The sequence below is a fragment of the Leptosomus discolor genome, chromosome 4 (genome assembly GCF_034619465.1).
Source record: "Leptosomus discolor isolate bLepDis1 chromosome 4, bLepDis1.hap2, whole genome shotgun sequence".
NCBI lineage: Eukaryota > Metazoa > Chordata > Aves > Leptosomiformes > Leptosomidae > Leptosomus > Leptosomus discolor.
Window position 1 is genome coordinate 41286998 of NC_141394.1, and position 16948 is coordinate 41303945.

General features: G+C 41.2%; 1 protein-coding gene across 1 annotated transcript; it reads left to right on the top strand.

Annotated features, from left to right (window-relative positions):
• Positions 1 to 8870: 8870 nt before the first annotated feature.
• On the top strand, positions 8871 to 10178 carry NPY1R (neuropeptide Y receptor Y1). The gene is made up of 2 exons (XM_009954459.2): positions 8871 to 9599; positions 9720 to 10178. Exons 1-2 carry the CDS (start codon positions 8901 to 8903, stop codon positions 10176 to 10178), a joined length of 1158 nt encoding a protein of 385 aa, XP_009952761.1. The 5' UTR covers positions 8871 to 8900.
• The last annotated feature ends 6770 nt before the right edge of the window (positions 10179 to 16948 follow it).

Genomic DNA, 16948 nt, shown 5'->3' on the forward strand with positions numbered 1-16948 from the left:
TTCCCAAACAGCCTCTAGAAATTACATGCTTCTTAGCAAGAACAGTTGGTAAGACAAGTGTTTCTTCCTCAAAGCAATTTTCTCCAAGGACAAAATCTCATATTTGTTTTCTTAGTTGTCTTATTTCAAGAGAGTTCATCAACCAGTAATGTACTGGCAGGTATGGGTTTGTTTGGGGTTTTTCCCCCCTGGACCTGTAAATAACACCAGATTTATCTCAGTTCTATTTGGACAATTCATCCCTGATACTTGCGCACATCAGAGGCAATTACTATTCAGACCATTATAATTTTTTTCCTTTTCACTGTTTGTGTACCTCTGTCTTGCCAGTAATACTACTGAATAATAAAATAGGTGATAGGAAAGGTACTGACATTAAAGGTATCTAATGTCAGAAGTGACAACAGATAATAGTACGAGTTCCCTAGAAACCAGCCTCCATAGGGTTGTTGAAACCATGGAGGAGTCCTTGAGGAAGTAAGAGATGGTGATGATGAAAGATACCTGTTTTGGAGGAGCTGGGGAAGAAAAAAGGTGCATCAGAGGGAAAAGGCTGGGATTCCTGAGTGAGAAGGGCGCAACTGAAAATAGAGGAGAGAACTCTATGTCTATCAGAATACAAATTAATTTTGACATGTTTCTTAACACATTCCTGAATGTTTTTTTCTTTCAGGAGTATCAGTCCAATATCTTCGAAAATTTAGCTTCTAAAGGCTAACCGTGAAAGAAATGAAGGCTCAAGCTGAAGTTGGTGAGAACTGATGAATGCCATGAAAAATCAAGGTCTAAGTCACCTAATGTCCAAATTCCACAGCATGGAGTCAGTCACCCTGAGTCAAAGCTTGCCATGAGGCAAAGTCTAATGTTACTCTAAAGTCTGCTGCCTGCTGAGCACTTATCCATTGGCAAGACAGTCTAAAATGGTAGGACATAGCTACTACAGAGCTTGAGGCATTTTGTGGGATCCATATAGAGCGTTTTTACTAGTCGAAATTTTTCACACACATCAACCCAACTGTTCACCCCTGCAAAAATACTATTAAAATACCGTTACAAAACACTGTTAAAAATACCACTGGTATCTGGCTTGTGCATGGCCCATTCTTACCTCACATAAAGCAGCTGGGCAGGAAGGCAGTGAGCCTTGGACTACTAAAAATGTTGGAATGGTTGAGATGTCTTTGAGATGAGAGGCAGGCCATTGCACTGTTAGCTAATAAAATACCTCCAAGGGTGTGCATGGAATTGACCATTTTTGCTGCCTAACAGGTGTCATTACATTTGTTGGCTTGTGTTATATGCATTGACTATTAATGCCCTTTCTGGATGATCATGCTGAAGCACAGGACCTATTTCTGCTTCATCTGAAGCCAGAGGAGAGCTTGTGTATTAGTGTACGTGAGTTTGAACCCTGAATGGACAGAGTGGGGTGGCTGCAGCAGAAAACTTGACTTAGCGTTTTAGCCAGGTGAACATAATTTAGTTTGTATCTCAAGCAGCCTATATATAACACTGCATACGATCAGGATAGCTTTACACTAGTTAGCTTGCCTGTATTGTTGAAAACAGAACTGCAGCAGCAAGACTCTCAGCAGAGATTAACCACATAATTATTCATGCAGCTTCTTCGGGTTTGTGACATTAGCAGTCAAATGAAGTGTTGTGTTTGGTGTCAGTTGCAGTCATTGCAAAATAAACACGGTCTTAGCCAAACAGAGAATTTGCTGCTATTCTCACTGTACTCCACAGCAAAATGCCTATTTAGTCTACTGATGACAGACTTCTGCCCCAAGGAGCATGAGTTCCCTTATCTGTGAACAGCACAATGTGAAATGCAAGTATTTAAATGGTACTGATGTTCATTACTAGGAAATGAAAACAATAAAAATAAAGAAACCTTCAGAGAGTGTTTCCATTCCTTTCCATAGTGGTGGTTTCAGTTTGCTTTATATACAGTAGAAACCATAAAAGACTTGTGGTGTTCTTTCAGTAGGTGGATTTTAAGTTTTACAGAGGGATTGCATTGCCTGAACACATGACAATACATTGTAAATGAAAGTGACAGCCTCATTTTATGAAATCTTTTCCATTTTTGAGAGTTACAGTGAGAGAGAATTTTAATGGATTAATCTTTCGGCATATTTTTTCCATGTGTTTCTTAAAAACATCTTTTTCCCTTCTCAATGATTTTGCTTCAAAGAAATTCTGTATTCTTTTACTCAAGCTGTTCTATTTCCTTAGTTGAGATACTTGTATTCTGTTTATTGTACTTTTGCAATGTCATGCCTTCACACAAATAATCATAAGCACACAAACAAACACAGCCTTCCTGTCCAGGGTGCCTTTGATGCACTGAAAAAATTTACTCCCTGGAAGAGGCTAATCTTTAACACAATGGCTACTTTGCTACTCCAGTTTTGTGTCCTAATAGTGGTCATCAATAGAATAAGTGTTACTGAGGAGTCATTTGCCATCTTTGTGAGCTTGGTGCTCCAGCTCAGGACACTCAGCTTGGTGTTGAGACTGGAGATGTACAGAATATCTAGGAGCTGCTAACTCCTGAGCTTCCTACAGAGCATCCCTGATGCTGTGTGATATTTGCTGCACAACGTGAATTTTACGTAGCTATAATGGAAAGAGTTTGAAAAGAGCCTACCCCTAATAGAGTGATTGTTAGTGTGTTGTAGTGCTCACATGTATGTGAAAGTGCTTCAGAGATGATTGATATAGCTCCAACAGATTTGGTCATCTGAGGTGGGCACACAACATATGGCAGAGTGGTAAGACTTGTGTTATAGCATATATGTTTGAAAGACCCAGCGACTAAGGCAGCCCTTTCCATTGCTCCACTGCACTGTTTAAAGCCTGACCTTGCATCCGTCTGCGGTGTGAATAACTCTACGAATATTTGTTGCCATTACTATGAGTTCAGGTCACTGAGTGACATGTAGGATCTATCTTTGATCTCTTATAGATAATTATTATATTTACATAGTATAAAAAGGTATTGTGAGGCTTGCTTTGCCTGTATGTATACAATGTTTCAAATTCTTGTATATACTAACCATTGAAGCATAAAGTATTATAAGTCTCTTAATTTATGCTGAAATGAATATCCTTGCGACTAATGACAAAATGGAGGAGAAAGAAGATCATACTTATCTGAAACCAGAAATTTCTGTGGCAGAAACAGTGGCATTTCTCTATTTGGATTTTGCTAGGACAGCAAATGAATGCCTCTGTGGTAGGTTAATCTGTTAAAAATAGAGTGGTGAGAAAGAAAGACAAAACTAACACCACCCCCACCACCCTTCCCAGGCTCAACCTCACTCCTTCCTCCCAACTCTTCTACACTCCCGCCCCCCTGGGCAGCACAGGGGGACAGGGAATGGGGGTTGTGGTCAATTCATCACACGTCTCTGCTGCTGCTTCCTCCTCATGCTGTTCCCCTGCTCCAGTGGGAAGTATCCCACTCCCATGGGATACAGTCCTTCACAAACTACTCCAATGTGGTTACTTCCCACAGGCTGCAGTTCTTCAAGAGCTGCTCTGGCATGGGTCCTTTCCATGGGGTGCAGTCCTTAAGGAACAGACTGCTCTGGCATGTGTCCCCCACACAGTTCCTGTCAGAAAACCTGCTCCTGTGTGGGCTCCTCTTCACGGACCACAGCCTGGATATCTTCACCATGGTTTTCACCACAGGCTGCAGGGGAATCTGTGTTCCGGCGCCTGAAGCACCTCCTCCGCCTCCTTCTTCACTGACGTCATTGTCTGAAGAGCTGATTCTCTCACATTTTCCTCACTCCTCTCTCTCTCACAACTGGTACGCAGCATTAATTATAAGAAAATAGCATTTCTTAAATATGTTATCAGAGGGGCACGACCAGCATCACTGATGGGCTCAGCTTTGGCCAGCAGTGGGTTCATTTTGGAGTCAGCTGGAGGCTCTGTCCAACACGAGGGCAGCTTCTGATGTCTTCTAACAGGAGCCACCCCTGCAGCCCCTGTGCTACCAAAACCTTGTCATGTAAACCCAAGCCTCTTATTCTGAACTGGTCTTAAAAATGTATCTCTGCTCCAGGTACCTATTGACAGAGTACCACAATTCTGTATCACAAAATGCTTATTTTAATTTTAAAAATAGTCATCTTGCCCTTATGGGTAAGAACATTATAGAGAAGTAGTGGGATCATCATGGTATAGAAAAAGACTTTTTCCCTGCCTGGCAATACATCTAATGCCCTTAAAAATGTCTATATTGGACAATAATTTTTTTTTTTCTTTTGTAATATGAATGTATCATTTCACATCCATAGCAATGAGAGTCCTCAGTTCTAGATGTCCTGGAGTGTTACTGCTTCAGATTGAAATATGCTTTTTATAGGATCTTCAGCTTAGATCTCTGCCTGAGTGTATGCACCTTTGCTCTGCTCACACAGAGATTGGTGCATGTTAATGACCCACGTATGACTGAAGTTCTTGAGAGACATTATGTACAGCCTGCACTTACCTTCTGGCTGCTGCTGTTAAAATGTCAGCAGTGTCCTGGCTACTGGTTTATAGCAACCTTAAGGTATGCCTGCACTTTCCTTTCTCACATTGAGGACTGCAGTCACAATGCAGTTGAGCTGAGCTCCTGGAAATACAGTGTAAACATCAGCCTCACTGCTGAAACCTTCTCATGAGGCTCATTCTGCAAAAAAATGTTATGATCATTTATTACATGCAACTAATTTTTTAGCTATAAGTAACATGGTTCCTCGCGTGAGAGTTATCCATGATGTAACAGTGTTGCCATATAATAGGAGTATGCCTGAAGGTAAGAATGTAAGAGCATGTGACTCCTTGTACTTCAAAAATTAATCTGGAGGCTTGGAAGAGTTAGGGCGCTTCTGTTTTCCAAGAAATCCAAACTCCTAATACAGCCTGCAGGTTTTGTCAGGGCATTTTCAAAGTGCTGCTTAAGTTTATCTGGGTAACGTCTCTCAGATTTCCAACTCACCGGTTTTTATGCCAGTTGAAGTATACCTTCTGTAGTAGTGCTTTTTGTGACTGAAAGGGCAAGGTATTTCAGGGTTGTGAAAAGAGCAAATGGAAAATAAGATTTTCCATTTTGCTTTTTATGAATTTGTTCGGTAAACAGTAAACTATCCTCCTATATAGCTTGTAGCAGTTTGCAGAGCTACTCGTGCCAGCTTAAAAAAAAAAAAAAAAAAAAAGTCTGGTTGCTGGAACTGGAGTTTTCAAATGAAGCAGAAGTGCTGGCCAAGGCAACAGCCACCACCTTTCTGGGTCTGCAACTCACTATGGAGATTTGTTCTTTATTTTCAGGGGCCCATTTTCCTTCCAGCTCCATGGAATATCTCACTGCTCTGTATGAACCTGCAGAAAGGCCTTTCTTTTTCCACGCATCATACAGTATGATGAACGATTCGGCTGGGATGAATCAGAAAAATACCCACAAGGGCCACAGTGACACCTGTATTTTCTTGAGGTTTGATACTTTATTGACTTATTTTACTTTAAAATAGTTTCTTATTGCTTCTAGCTGAAAAAAAAATAGCAAGAACATCAACTTGGCAATTCTTTTTAATCCAGTAATTGCTTTTCATAATATCTTCATGATAAATGCAGACTAGAAGCCAGTTGCACTGGTTTAAAAAGCCAAACCTGAACTTTGTGACTTGCTCCTTATATTTAAAATCGCCTCCTCGTCCCCTTTACAAGAAAGCTTCTATTTTCATCTTTAGTTTGGCCACAAGATGGCAATAACTTGCAGACAAAATACTGAAACAGCCAGACAGCGATTTGAAACTGTCTCCCTTCCTGAGCTTTTCCCTGCGCTCTCCCACCTCCTCTTTTGTTTCAATATTTAATTGCATTTATTTCGGAATTACTAGGCAACCCACCCCCAGATGTGTAATTTAAAGGTGATGTGCTTGCAGTGAGATTTTCAGGATCTGCTCAGCAGAGCACCATCATGTGATACTGGGATAAGGTGGAGTTTGGCTTTAAGGGGGAGTCTCCAGGCTTCCTCACCAATCTTTAGGATCTCAGCCGGAGGAATACCAGAGAATCCTTCCCTTTTGCCTACTCCTTCTTCTCAATCCAGCCTCCTGAGCCAGCTCCTGAGCAGATGAAAGACGGGCAGAGCAGTTGCAAGGTGAGTTTTCCCCTGCGGTTGATTTCCCATGACTGTGGGTGATTGTATGGTGGTTAGGCTGGTCTTTGCTTGGTCTCTTAGGTGCAGATGACAAAATCCCAGGGAGGGGTAGGCTCCAGGTTGGACTTGCGAGTGGCTGGGTAAACCATCAGCTTGGGCTGACAGCGCTTTTTCCTTCCTTTTGAAGAACTCCAGTACTTTTACAGTGCATTTCCAGTCACCTCACAGCACATTATTTCACCCTTTCTGTCTGTTAGTGCTAAACTTTTGACCAAAATTCTTGTGGAATGTTGGAAGGCTATGTGTAGTGGGGGAGCTTATGCAATTACTTGGAGGGGTCTGCAGAGCTGTGGACTTTCCCCAGCCCATGCCAGCACCCAGGATGGAGAGGGATCTGCCTTCTGGCTTGGGAGCTGATGGAGTAGGGGACAGGGAACAGTGCAGCTGTCCAGGAGATACAGCTTCACCACCTTCTGATGTCTGGTCCATTCTGGAGAGGTGGGCAGGGAGGAAGGACTCCTTGTCACTTGCCAGCAGTACTGTGTTTCTGAGCTGGTCACCAGCCATGCTCTTAGGTTGCATCTTTGCTATGGGTAGAGGCGAGGGAAGGAGGAGTGGCATTTTCTGATTTTGAGTCTGATGTTTAATAAATAAGCAAGAGCAGAGCTTGGCTAAGGGAAAAGAAAAATCAAAAGCCTGAAACCTAGGCCACCTCATTGCTGGGTGCAGTTTGGTCCCAGCTGGTGAGAAAACCTGCCCAGTTCTCTCCTTGCAGAACACAGCTCCTTGCCCACTCTGCTCCTGCCATTATCCCATCAAGTCCCAGGGCTGGATTGCCCGCCTCGTGCTGTAAAAGTGTCAGCGGAGATCATTATTAAATCCAGACGTTGATTTTGAGGCTGAGATAACATCATATTGTTGGAACTGGCACATCACCCACACGCTTGCCCTTTGGGTAAAGCACCTACTTCTGGCTCTGGCTGAAGAGGCCCTGGGGGTGGGAGGTTATTTATTGGACCCTAAACCAGACTTTGTGAACTAGGGAGAGCCAAAACATTTAGTGAGCAGAGGCAGAAGGTCTGAGAGATAATGCTCAGGTGCATGCCTAGCTAGCTTGAAAATCAGAGTAGCCAAACCTCATGCAGAGATGTCTTTTGTCCAAAATCACTGATGTTAGCTTTGACAGTAAAATGTCACTCAGAGGCAAGCTACATCGCCTGTCGCCATTTCTTGTAACCATGCGGTGATTATAAACAGCCAGCAGAGCCAGATGAGGTGAGCCATTGATGCCAGTGAGAAGACAGTGCTGGCATGGTCATCCTTTTGCTGACCCTGAAGAGGAGCCAGAGCTGTGAGCTCAGCTTTCGCATGCTGGCTCTGCCCCAGTGAGGAGGCAGCCCCAGCTCTGTTCCCCAGCACGTGGCTGGTTAAAAGGGTGTCTGCTGCCAGGAACAGACAAAGAGGGTTCTGCTCCAGAGACTTAGATGACACCAAGACTTGTATCGAGTATCATTTAAGACCTAAAGCTCACTCGTTCAGGGTAACTTTTAATGAAGTACATTTTAGTGGGCAATGTTTGTACAGCTTTTGTGATAAGTGCCATATGGAGCCAGGTTTGAAACCCACTTGTGTGAATTTTAAGTGGCGTTACTTTCATTATCATAACCTAGGGTTAAGTGAGTGATAAATTTAGCTCATGGGAGAGTGGGCAGAGGGAAAGTTCCAGATGCAGTTTGGCTGCTGCTAATAGCGAGTTGGAGTAAAGGTGTGTCAGGTTGTTTTCTTTCTTTCTTTTCTTTTTTTCTTTTTTTTTTTTTCCCCTCCTGAACACATGTGCCTGATTTTCTCTGATTTTAAAATCCAAGGCCTTGCAAAGGGGTGGTTATTTAGATATGCCTGTTTGTGTGGCACGGGTAAAGAAATTTTCTGCAGTGTTTAATTTTTGCTAATTTTTGCTAATTTTTGTCTTTTGTCTTGTTTTGTTCTTTCTTTGCTGCACAGCCCTGCTAGCTGAGATTAAGGTGTTCAGAGTTCCTGATTTGCCTTTGACTCAGTGCCAGCGCTGCTGTGGGCACTTGGCCACTCAACATCAAATGTATGTATTAGGTAAAAAGAGTGCAGCAATGTTTGGAGTAATTTTTCCACTCCTCACATTAGTCAGATGGGGTTTTCCCCCCCTTATGTGATGGCTGGATATAATTCCACTTAGAGCAGATTGAGAAAGCAGACATTTGCAGATTAAACTTGTGAAAAGGAGATGTAAAACATCCAGTAAAGTCTACACTGGTAGAAGACTGAAATTGCTTCTCAGCTGCTTGTTTCATCTAACTTGTGCTGCTGGGGTAGGGCTGGCAAGGGGTCGCATCCCCCACTTTCAGACCTGCATTTTAATCCTGATTTCTGCCTTTCTGCCCTCGGTCTGCAGCCCTGCTCCCGCCTCGGAGTAGATGCTGCTGCTGCTGTTCTCTGGCAGGGGTTTCCCTGGCTTTGGGGCTGGTAATCGTCACATGCGGGGGAGTCGAGCTCAGGGCATTGGGGTGCTGGGGTGGGCGGCATGCCTGGGGTTGACCGGCCCTGCTCCTTCCCTCCTCCCCAGGTGGTGCAAGGGCAATGCAGCACCGAGGAGCGGCTCGAGCAAGGGTCTGCTGACGGGCTGGTGGGCGTGTTTTGAACTCCGACAGTGGTTTAGATGAAAGCAGTGGCAGCTGTGAACGTCGTCCAGCAAGTTGGAAACAACATGAATGCTTCGGTTCTCACTCCCCTAGGAAATATTTCAGGTCATCTCAATTTTTCGGAGAAGAACTCGCAGATCTTGCAGTTTGAGGATGAGGATTGCCATGTGCCCTTGGCTATGGTCTTCACTTTGGCCTTGGCTTACGGGACTGTGATCATTCTGGGAGTCTCTGGAAATCTGGCCTTGATTGTCATTATCTTAAAACAAAAGGAGATGCGCAATGTTACCAACATCCTCATTGTCAACCTGTCCTTTTCTGATCTTCTAGTGACCATCATGTGTCTTCCCTTTACCTTTGTTTATACTTTAATGGACCATTGGATTTTTGGGGAGGCCATGTGCAAGTTGAATCCTTTTGTGCAATGTGCCTCAATCACCGTCTCAGTCTTTTCTTTAGTCCTTATTGCTATCGAACGCCATCAGCTGATCATCAATCCCCGTGGCTGGAGGCCGAACAACAGACATGCCTACATGGGGATTGCTGCCATATGGATTTTAGCCACAGCTTCCTCTTTGCCTTTCTTGATCTACCACGTGTTAACAGATGAACCCTTCAGAAACATAACATTTGATGAATATAAGGACAAATACGTGTGCTTGGACCTGTTCCCCTTGGACACTGCCAGGCTTTCTTATACCACAACGCTTTTGGTGATTCAGTACTTTGGACCGCTTTGTTTTATATTTATTTGCTACTTGAAGGTAAGACAGAATCCTCTTGCCATATGTACCTCTTTCTGTCTGATGGTTGTTTATCCTTGCACAGATGACAGTTGTAGGTTAAATTATCCCACATGTTTCTCTTTGTTGAATTTCCTACAGATATACATACGATTGAAAAAAAGGAACAACATGATGGACAAGATGAGAGACAGTAAGTACAGATCCTCTGAAACCAAAAGGATCAACATCATGCTGATCTCCATAGTGGTCGCATTTGCAGTATGCTGGCTGCCTCTCACCATCTTCAATATCGTGTTTGATTGGAATCATGAAATTCTGCCTGTGGCTACCTGCAGCCACAACCTGTTGTTCCTGATTTGTCACCTCACTGCCATGATCTCTACCTGTGTGAACCCCATCTTCTATGGATTTCTCAATAAGAACTTCCAAAGGGACCTGCAGTTCTTATTTCATTTTTGTCATATCCGCTCCCGTGAGGAGGATTATGAGACTATAGCCATGTCCACCATGCATACAGATGTTTCAAAAACCTCTTTAAAGCAGGCAAGCCCAGTCACATTTAAAAAAATAAATAGTGATGATGATGACAAAATATAAAGAAGTAATAAAAATTCTACACCAAACTGCTGGAAGTGTGATTGCAGGTGAAATGTGTCCAAGGACAAGCACAATTACATAACAAGTACAAAATGGGTAATGTTTTTCTTCTTTTTCCAAGGAACTTTGATTGTTGTCACTTTGAAATTATACGCTGTGCATTTTTGCCCCTTTTACTGCTTTAATGTTCGCAGCAGTTATATCTGAATCTTATTACAAGACATAGTTGGACCTGCTAATACCTATGGTTTTCGTCAGCCGCCTTCTGTTCTGCTTTCTTTGTACAGCTATGCGCTTTAGCACAAAGATATATTTATTGATTTTTTTCAAAGAAGTAGTTTTCAGGACTGTCCATCTAAGGACTATTAGAAACAACATGAATCACAGGGAGACTGTCACTACAGAGGACACCCATCCCAGCATAAAATTAGGACATTCTCTTTTGAAGAGTTCTTTTTCTTCTTTTTTTTTTTTTAATCTGCCTTTCGAGCAATGATAAAATCCTGTAAAATCAGTGTAGACACACAGAAAATGATTCTGTGAAACCTGTAGAATATGTTAAATGGGGACATGCAGTTGTCTTATTCATAGAGGCAATTCAGGCTGTAATCACTTAGGTTCAAAGACAGGATTAAAAGAGAAATTCTGTTCTCATTTACGGGAATAAAACCCTACAGTAATTCCACAGAGCACTATGGGATAACTCTGATGTTTCACCACAGCAAATGAACGCACAAATGGGCCTTCAGTCCCAACTGATTATAGCGAATTTTAATAATATAGCCTTTTTAGCTTAAAAAACTCCCAAATTCCATTTCCATCTGCCATCACCGACAGGTGTTAGTGTTGCCGGGATGAAATATCCTGCATCCCAAGCCTATGAACCATGTAAATTCTCTTGAGACCTATGTCCAGAATTTAAAGGGAGATGGGACTGTTCACTATTTGGGCAAGGTGCATTCCGTCCTTGCAGGTGATAGGGAAAATCAGAACTAGTATTAAAAAAAAAAAAAAAAGCTGTAGCTACCTGAGTCTTTTCATAATAATTAGTGATGATCTATATAAATTATGTATAGCCTCATAATATTCTGTGTTCAGATGCAATGGTGTAAGCCTGGATTATCTCCAAGACAATGGATGGTTTAATCGAGATCTGCAAAATTTAAAAGGAGGATATGGGTATAGTTTGGGTGTAATTGGTATGTTTAGCTTCCAAACTTACAGTTTCCACAGTTAGCTGAAGCGCTGAAATATTTGCCAAATATACACAATAGAGCTCTGTGTGTTATTGCTTAAAATATATATACTCTAATTACACAAAATAGACATGATTAGATCCCCAGCTGAGGGAAACCCTCATAAGTTGACTGTTGTAAATGAAAATGAAACAATATCAGCCAGCTGAGGTTCTGTGTCACGCAGTGTACTTTCCTGTATAATCAATGCCTTTTTGAATAATCAGCTTTTTAATATAAAATATAGACCCTACTTTCTTTTAGCAAGGTCACTTTAGAAAAGGTCACTTCTGGCAAAGAAGGGGGTCTTTAAAATGGATATAAATGTAAATGTAGCATAAATGGAAATCTGACCTGATATCTTTCTGAGCAAAAAGATCTCAGAATGTGATGGTGAATTTAGTATGTTCAAAATTTGACATGGATAAATGCCTAAGAAATGAAAATTATTTGATTTGCCAGTATTTAAAAGTCAAAAACTGTGCCTTGTGCTGTCTTATAAATAGTGTAGAATATTAAAGTAGCAATGTGTTCTCGTGCATTATAATTCCATGTATTTCTCTGCTGGCAGATAACTTAATTAAAAAGGAGGTTTCTGTGGTTGAGAACAGAAAGGGAATGTAGAAAATGAATTATAAGACAGAACTTTCTTTCAGAGATTTGCCCTTTTGTATTTTATGAGATTTCCCTTTTCTTTGTGGTTCTCTATGGAGCGTGTTGCTAATAGTTTGACAAGAGTCTCCTGAAATTATTCCCCTGTCACTTTATGATAATTTTCATGTGCTACGGGGTGTGTACTTTCAGAGATACAATGTAGACAACCAGCCATGTTTTTCTATTAAGAATAGCACAGTGGGTTTTTCCCATTTAAAAAAACCACCAAAACCCAGTGAATTTTAGGTTTTTTCCCATTTTTGAAAAAAGCACTTTCTTCCAATGCAGTGCAAGAAGAAAACATAATTATTTGAGAAATTTACCAGTTAGTCTGCTGGAAATTTTTGATCAGGCTGAATTAGGTGTTTATACAGAGTAGGTGTTGGAACCTGGTGGTGCAGCGAGACCTAGAACAGGTGTGTCCTAAGATTCCGAGTTTTCCAGTGGGATAGCAACATAATTTCCTCTTATGTCAACCTTTTTCCTGCTTGAGGTATAGTCTCAAACCATACAGTCCATCTGATACCATCTCATACTGTCTCCTGACAGGTTTTTTTGGCCTACCAACGTCTGATAAACAAGGTGAAGTATAAGTAGGAGCATTCCTTTGGCCCATCCATGTTAAGCTCAGGAGCCCTTTTCCCACTGCACTGCTGTCGTAAGATCAGGCTTCTCTTACATATTTTCTCAATTCCCTGCAAGAAGCCGTTCTGAGCCTCTGCTAAGGACGCAGGCCAGCACATCGTCATACAAATAGCCCAGGGAATGCTACCTGAAACGACAGTGGAAGTGAACACAGTGTGATGAATGTTCAGCAGGGAAATGCATTTGGAGAATTTCAGAAGGAAAACTATCGCTTTTCTGAAGAATTTGTTATGAGAACAAAGATAAAAGTAGTCTCGCCGAGGTGCTGACCTGACATCTGCAGGGCATAGATGACATCTACTGAGAGCAGTATTTTTGTCTTTGGTTTCATGATTTGCCACTGGGGTCCTCAGAAGCCGCTGGAGACTTTCTCCTCCTGACACCTGGTGTCGTGGTTTAGCCCTAGCCAGCAACCAAGCACCACGCAGCCGCTCACTCACTCCTCCCCACTCCCAGTGGGATGGGGAGGAGAATTGAAGAAAAAAAAAGAAATAAAACTCATAGGTTGAGATAAGGACAGTTTAATAACTAAACTATACTATAACTACTACTAATAACAACAGTAATGAAAATGAATATAGCAAAAAGAGAGAGAAAGAAAACCCGAGAAAAGACAAGTGATGCACAGTGCAATTGCTCACCACCTGCTGCCTGATGCCCAGACCATCCCCAAGAAACAATCTGCCCCTCCCAGCCAACTGCCCCCGGTTTATATACTGGGCATGACGTCATATGGTATGGAATACCCTTTTGGCTCATTTGGGTCAGCTGTCCTTGCTGTGTCCCCTCCCAGCTTCTTGTGCACCTGCAGCCTCTGCTGGCAGGGCAGCATGAGAAGCTGGAAAGTCCTTGACTTAGCATAAACACTGCTTAGCACCAACTAAAACAGCAGCATGTTATCAACACTATTCTCATCCTAAATCCAAAACACAGCACTCTACCAGCTATGAGGAAGAAAATTAACTTTATTCCAGCTGAAACCAGGACACCTGGCTACAACACTAATCCTCTTTTTCACTTTCAGAGCTCCAGCATGGCTTCTCATCCTCTATATGCTAAATTTCTTTACAGGGTAAGCTGTTTAGTTTCATGTTTCTCTATCATTTCTCAGTCATTCTGGTTTGATATTTTTTCTTCCTATGTGCTGTTCTGTCAAACTCCCCATACTTCTGCACATGCTGATTTCTATCTCAAAAGCCTAAAGATCCCTCTTATTCTTTCAGACTGGTAGAGAATTTTTACTGACAGAAAAACAGAACAGTGAGGGATATATACTGTATCTTACTATTTATGTGCAATACATTTCATGTCAAATCTACAGCCTTAAATGACAAATGTAACTATTTAATAGCCTTAAATAACAATGGTAACTATTTAATAAACATTAATATCTGCTTAATTTGTCCGTTGTTTTATCATCTTAAACTTCACTTTTATCCACCACAGACATTTAAAGGTTCTGCATAATCTAAGTAAACCAGCATATTTGTATGTCATCTTAATAAACACTTCTGTATTCTCATTTTGCTTTTTTTTTCTCATATCTCTCGGTTGTGTCGTTGTCACTATGTATGGTAATCCACAGCTTTCCACAATAAAGGAGCCAATTAACTGACCTTTCAGTAAGCTAGGTAAAGCTGCATATTAAATGTTTTTTCCACCTCATAAAAAAACCTAGATTTAAACCAGGAAAAGGAATTAACTTGACAGGACCCCACAGGTCACTTGAGCTGATGCTAACTGCATCTCATCACTGATGAAGGTGCAAAGGGCTAAGGGTCCATATATTCTGACTCTGCTGTCTTGCAGTACAGTACCAGCTATTATTAACAGATTCTAAAAGCAAAAATCGATACTGATTTATATTCAGATTGTATTGATCTCAGTGTATGTTTAAATTCAGGCCTGCTCATCAAATTCTGATTCTGACCTCAGGAAAATGTTCTGAGATCAATGAAACTGGAGAATTTGCTTAAAGTTAATCATTTGCCTAGGCACTCTACCAAATAAAAGTGCAATGGTGGCTGGCAGTTCACACTCTTTCAAAAAATCAGATTTTGGGTTTCAGCTTACTATAGAAATAAATTAATGGCATATAGGTTTTCTCTGGATTTTCTCTGGAGTCCAGCACCTGACAATGCTTTAGTTTAAGACTTTGGTTCAGATCTTGTCCTAATTCCTTCTGTCAAAGAATTTACCAAACCAGTGCATAGGGAATGAAGGCAATAAGGAAACTTTTCTTTCTGTTCTTATTTTTAAAGCATACATAATAGTAGGAAAAATGAGCTTAAATAATACCTCTGTCTGCAACAGATTTAATTAATTCAGTTGAGTAGAAAGGGTAGAGAAATAATAATTATAACCAAATGATAAGTTTTGTTGACAGCTGTTTCTCAGCTGAAGGGTATTTATAACTGCAAGGATATTTACAACTCCAAGCTCTACCATGTCCTTTTCATTCCTGTGTTATTCAATATGTGGTATTTGCCTCCCTGAGTCATTACTAAATACCCAAGTCATTATTAAAGTTGATGTGAAAGAAAACTCTTTTCTTCTAGCCGTGTTTTGCAGCATTTAAAATGTTTGAGGATTCTATGTAAGAGGAAAAAATATGACCAGCTTTAGTCTCTTACACTTTAATTAACCTGTGGGCAGAAGTAACTTCTATCCAATATTTCTACCCATGCAGAACAGTGTTAATGGTCCAATTGAAGTTGATATTTCAAAGATTAAGGAGAGCATTCACAAAGACTAACTTCAGCTGGAAGATGGCAGTTTTCCTAGCTTCCTCCAGTGGCAACCCAAGGGCCCTCACACCTGCTGTACTCTAGGTGCTACACATCTACCAAACTGTCTTTCTCTCTGTTATGTACACAGGTTGCTAAGTGACAGCCAGCTTCCAGGACCAGCACTAGGCCTAGTGACTACTGCCTCCCTTCCTCCATCTTCCATGGTGCTTCTGCTGTCACTTCATACTTCATACCCTTGGCATCTGGTTTCTGGGGAACTCACAGGAGTTTGTACTCTGATTTGTAAAGTGTCCGAGTATGTGGTAAAATTCAACTCAGTTCAGGACAGTGCTTTAAACATTTTCTTCCATTGAAAATATCTTCTGGCAAGTTTCTGGGAGGGAAGTTTCTCAAAATTTCCACTCCATAGAAGTGCGTAACTTACAAAGCCTATGTAGGAACTATGTCCATACAGAATACCCAGCTCATTGCAGCAAAACTGACAGCACAGACTGTCTTGTATTTTCCAAAGGTCGGGGTTGATGATCTGGTTATCTGACATAGATCAGGCTTAGCTGCAAGAAACTTGCACTCGCTGCAAATGTGTTTGAGAATCCTGCACAGGAGAGGATCTGCGTGGTTAACTAACATGCCATAAATTCTGCCAAATACCAGACATACAGGGAAATAGATCGAGTTTGGAAAACAAAAAAAACAGAAGATCTAGATGAAGCCTTGGTGCATTCTGTCAGATATAGACAAAAAGACTCAAAGGGACACTCACACATTTATTTATTTTGGGGGCCGACAGACTGACATGCACGTTTTTTTTGGATGAAGTGATGATCAGAAAAGGATGTGTGATAAATAGGTTCTCTACTCCTGTTTTCAGAAAAGGGGTATAGATTTTTATAAATGACTCTGTAAATGTATTTTAAGATTCTTCACCTTAGATTAATCTAGATCTACTTTCCAGATGAAAGAAACAAAATGTTTTTGGCACAATCAAAAAATAACAGCTTTTCATCGCACCCGCCCACTGCACATGTGTCCATTTGCTTTCACTTCTGCACAACATGGACAACATTTGTTTATAGCAAGAGGAGTAAGCTGATCGACAAAGCTCTCCTTGTCTTTCTTGCTTTGTGTTCACACTGATACTATGTTACCGTTTTTCGCTTTGCAATCTCCCCTCCCCGAGCCTTGACATTTTTATTGCGCTATTTATATTGTTTCTTAATAAAGGCTCTCTGTGAAAAGATGTTCTTGAAAGATCCTATTCAATGTGTGCTTGAACATATGGGTGAAAGGCCATAGCGGATGTGTAGAAATGTGACTGGCAATGTGATGATGTTTCAGTGGGTAGAGAAGAAGAAAATATATTTGTTGTATAGGGTTACTCAGCCCTTTTCATTTAAAGCTTTTGTCATAATTTTAATTCATGTAATCTAAATGTCAGATAAGTCTACATATTATGTAGTGTTTCCTCTTGGGGACCAGCCTCTGG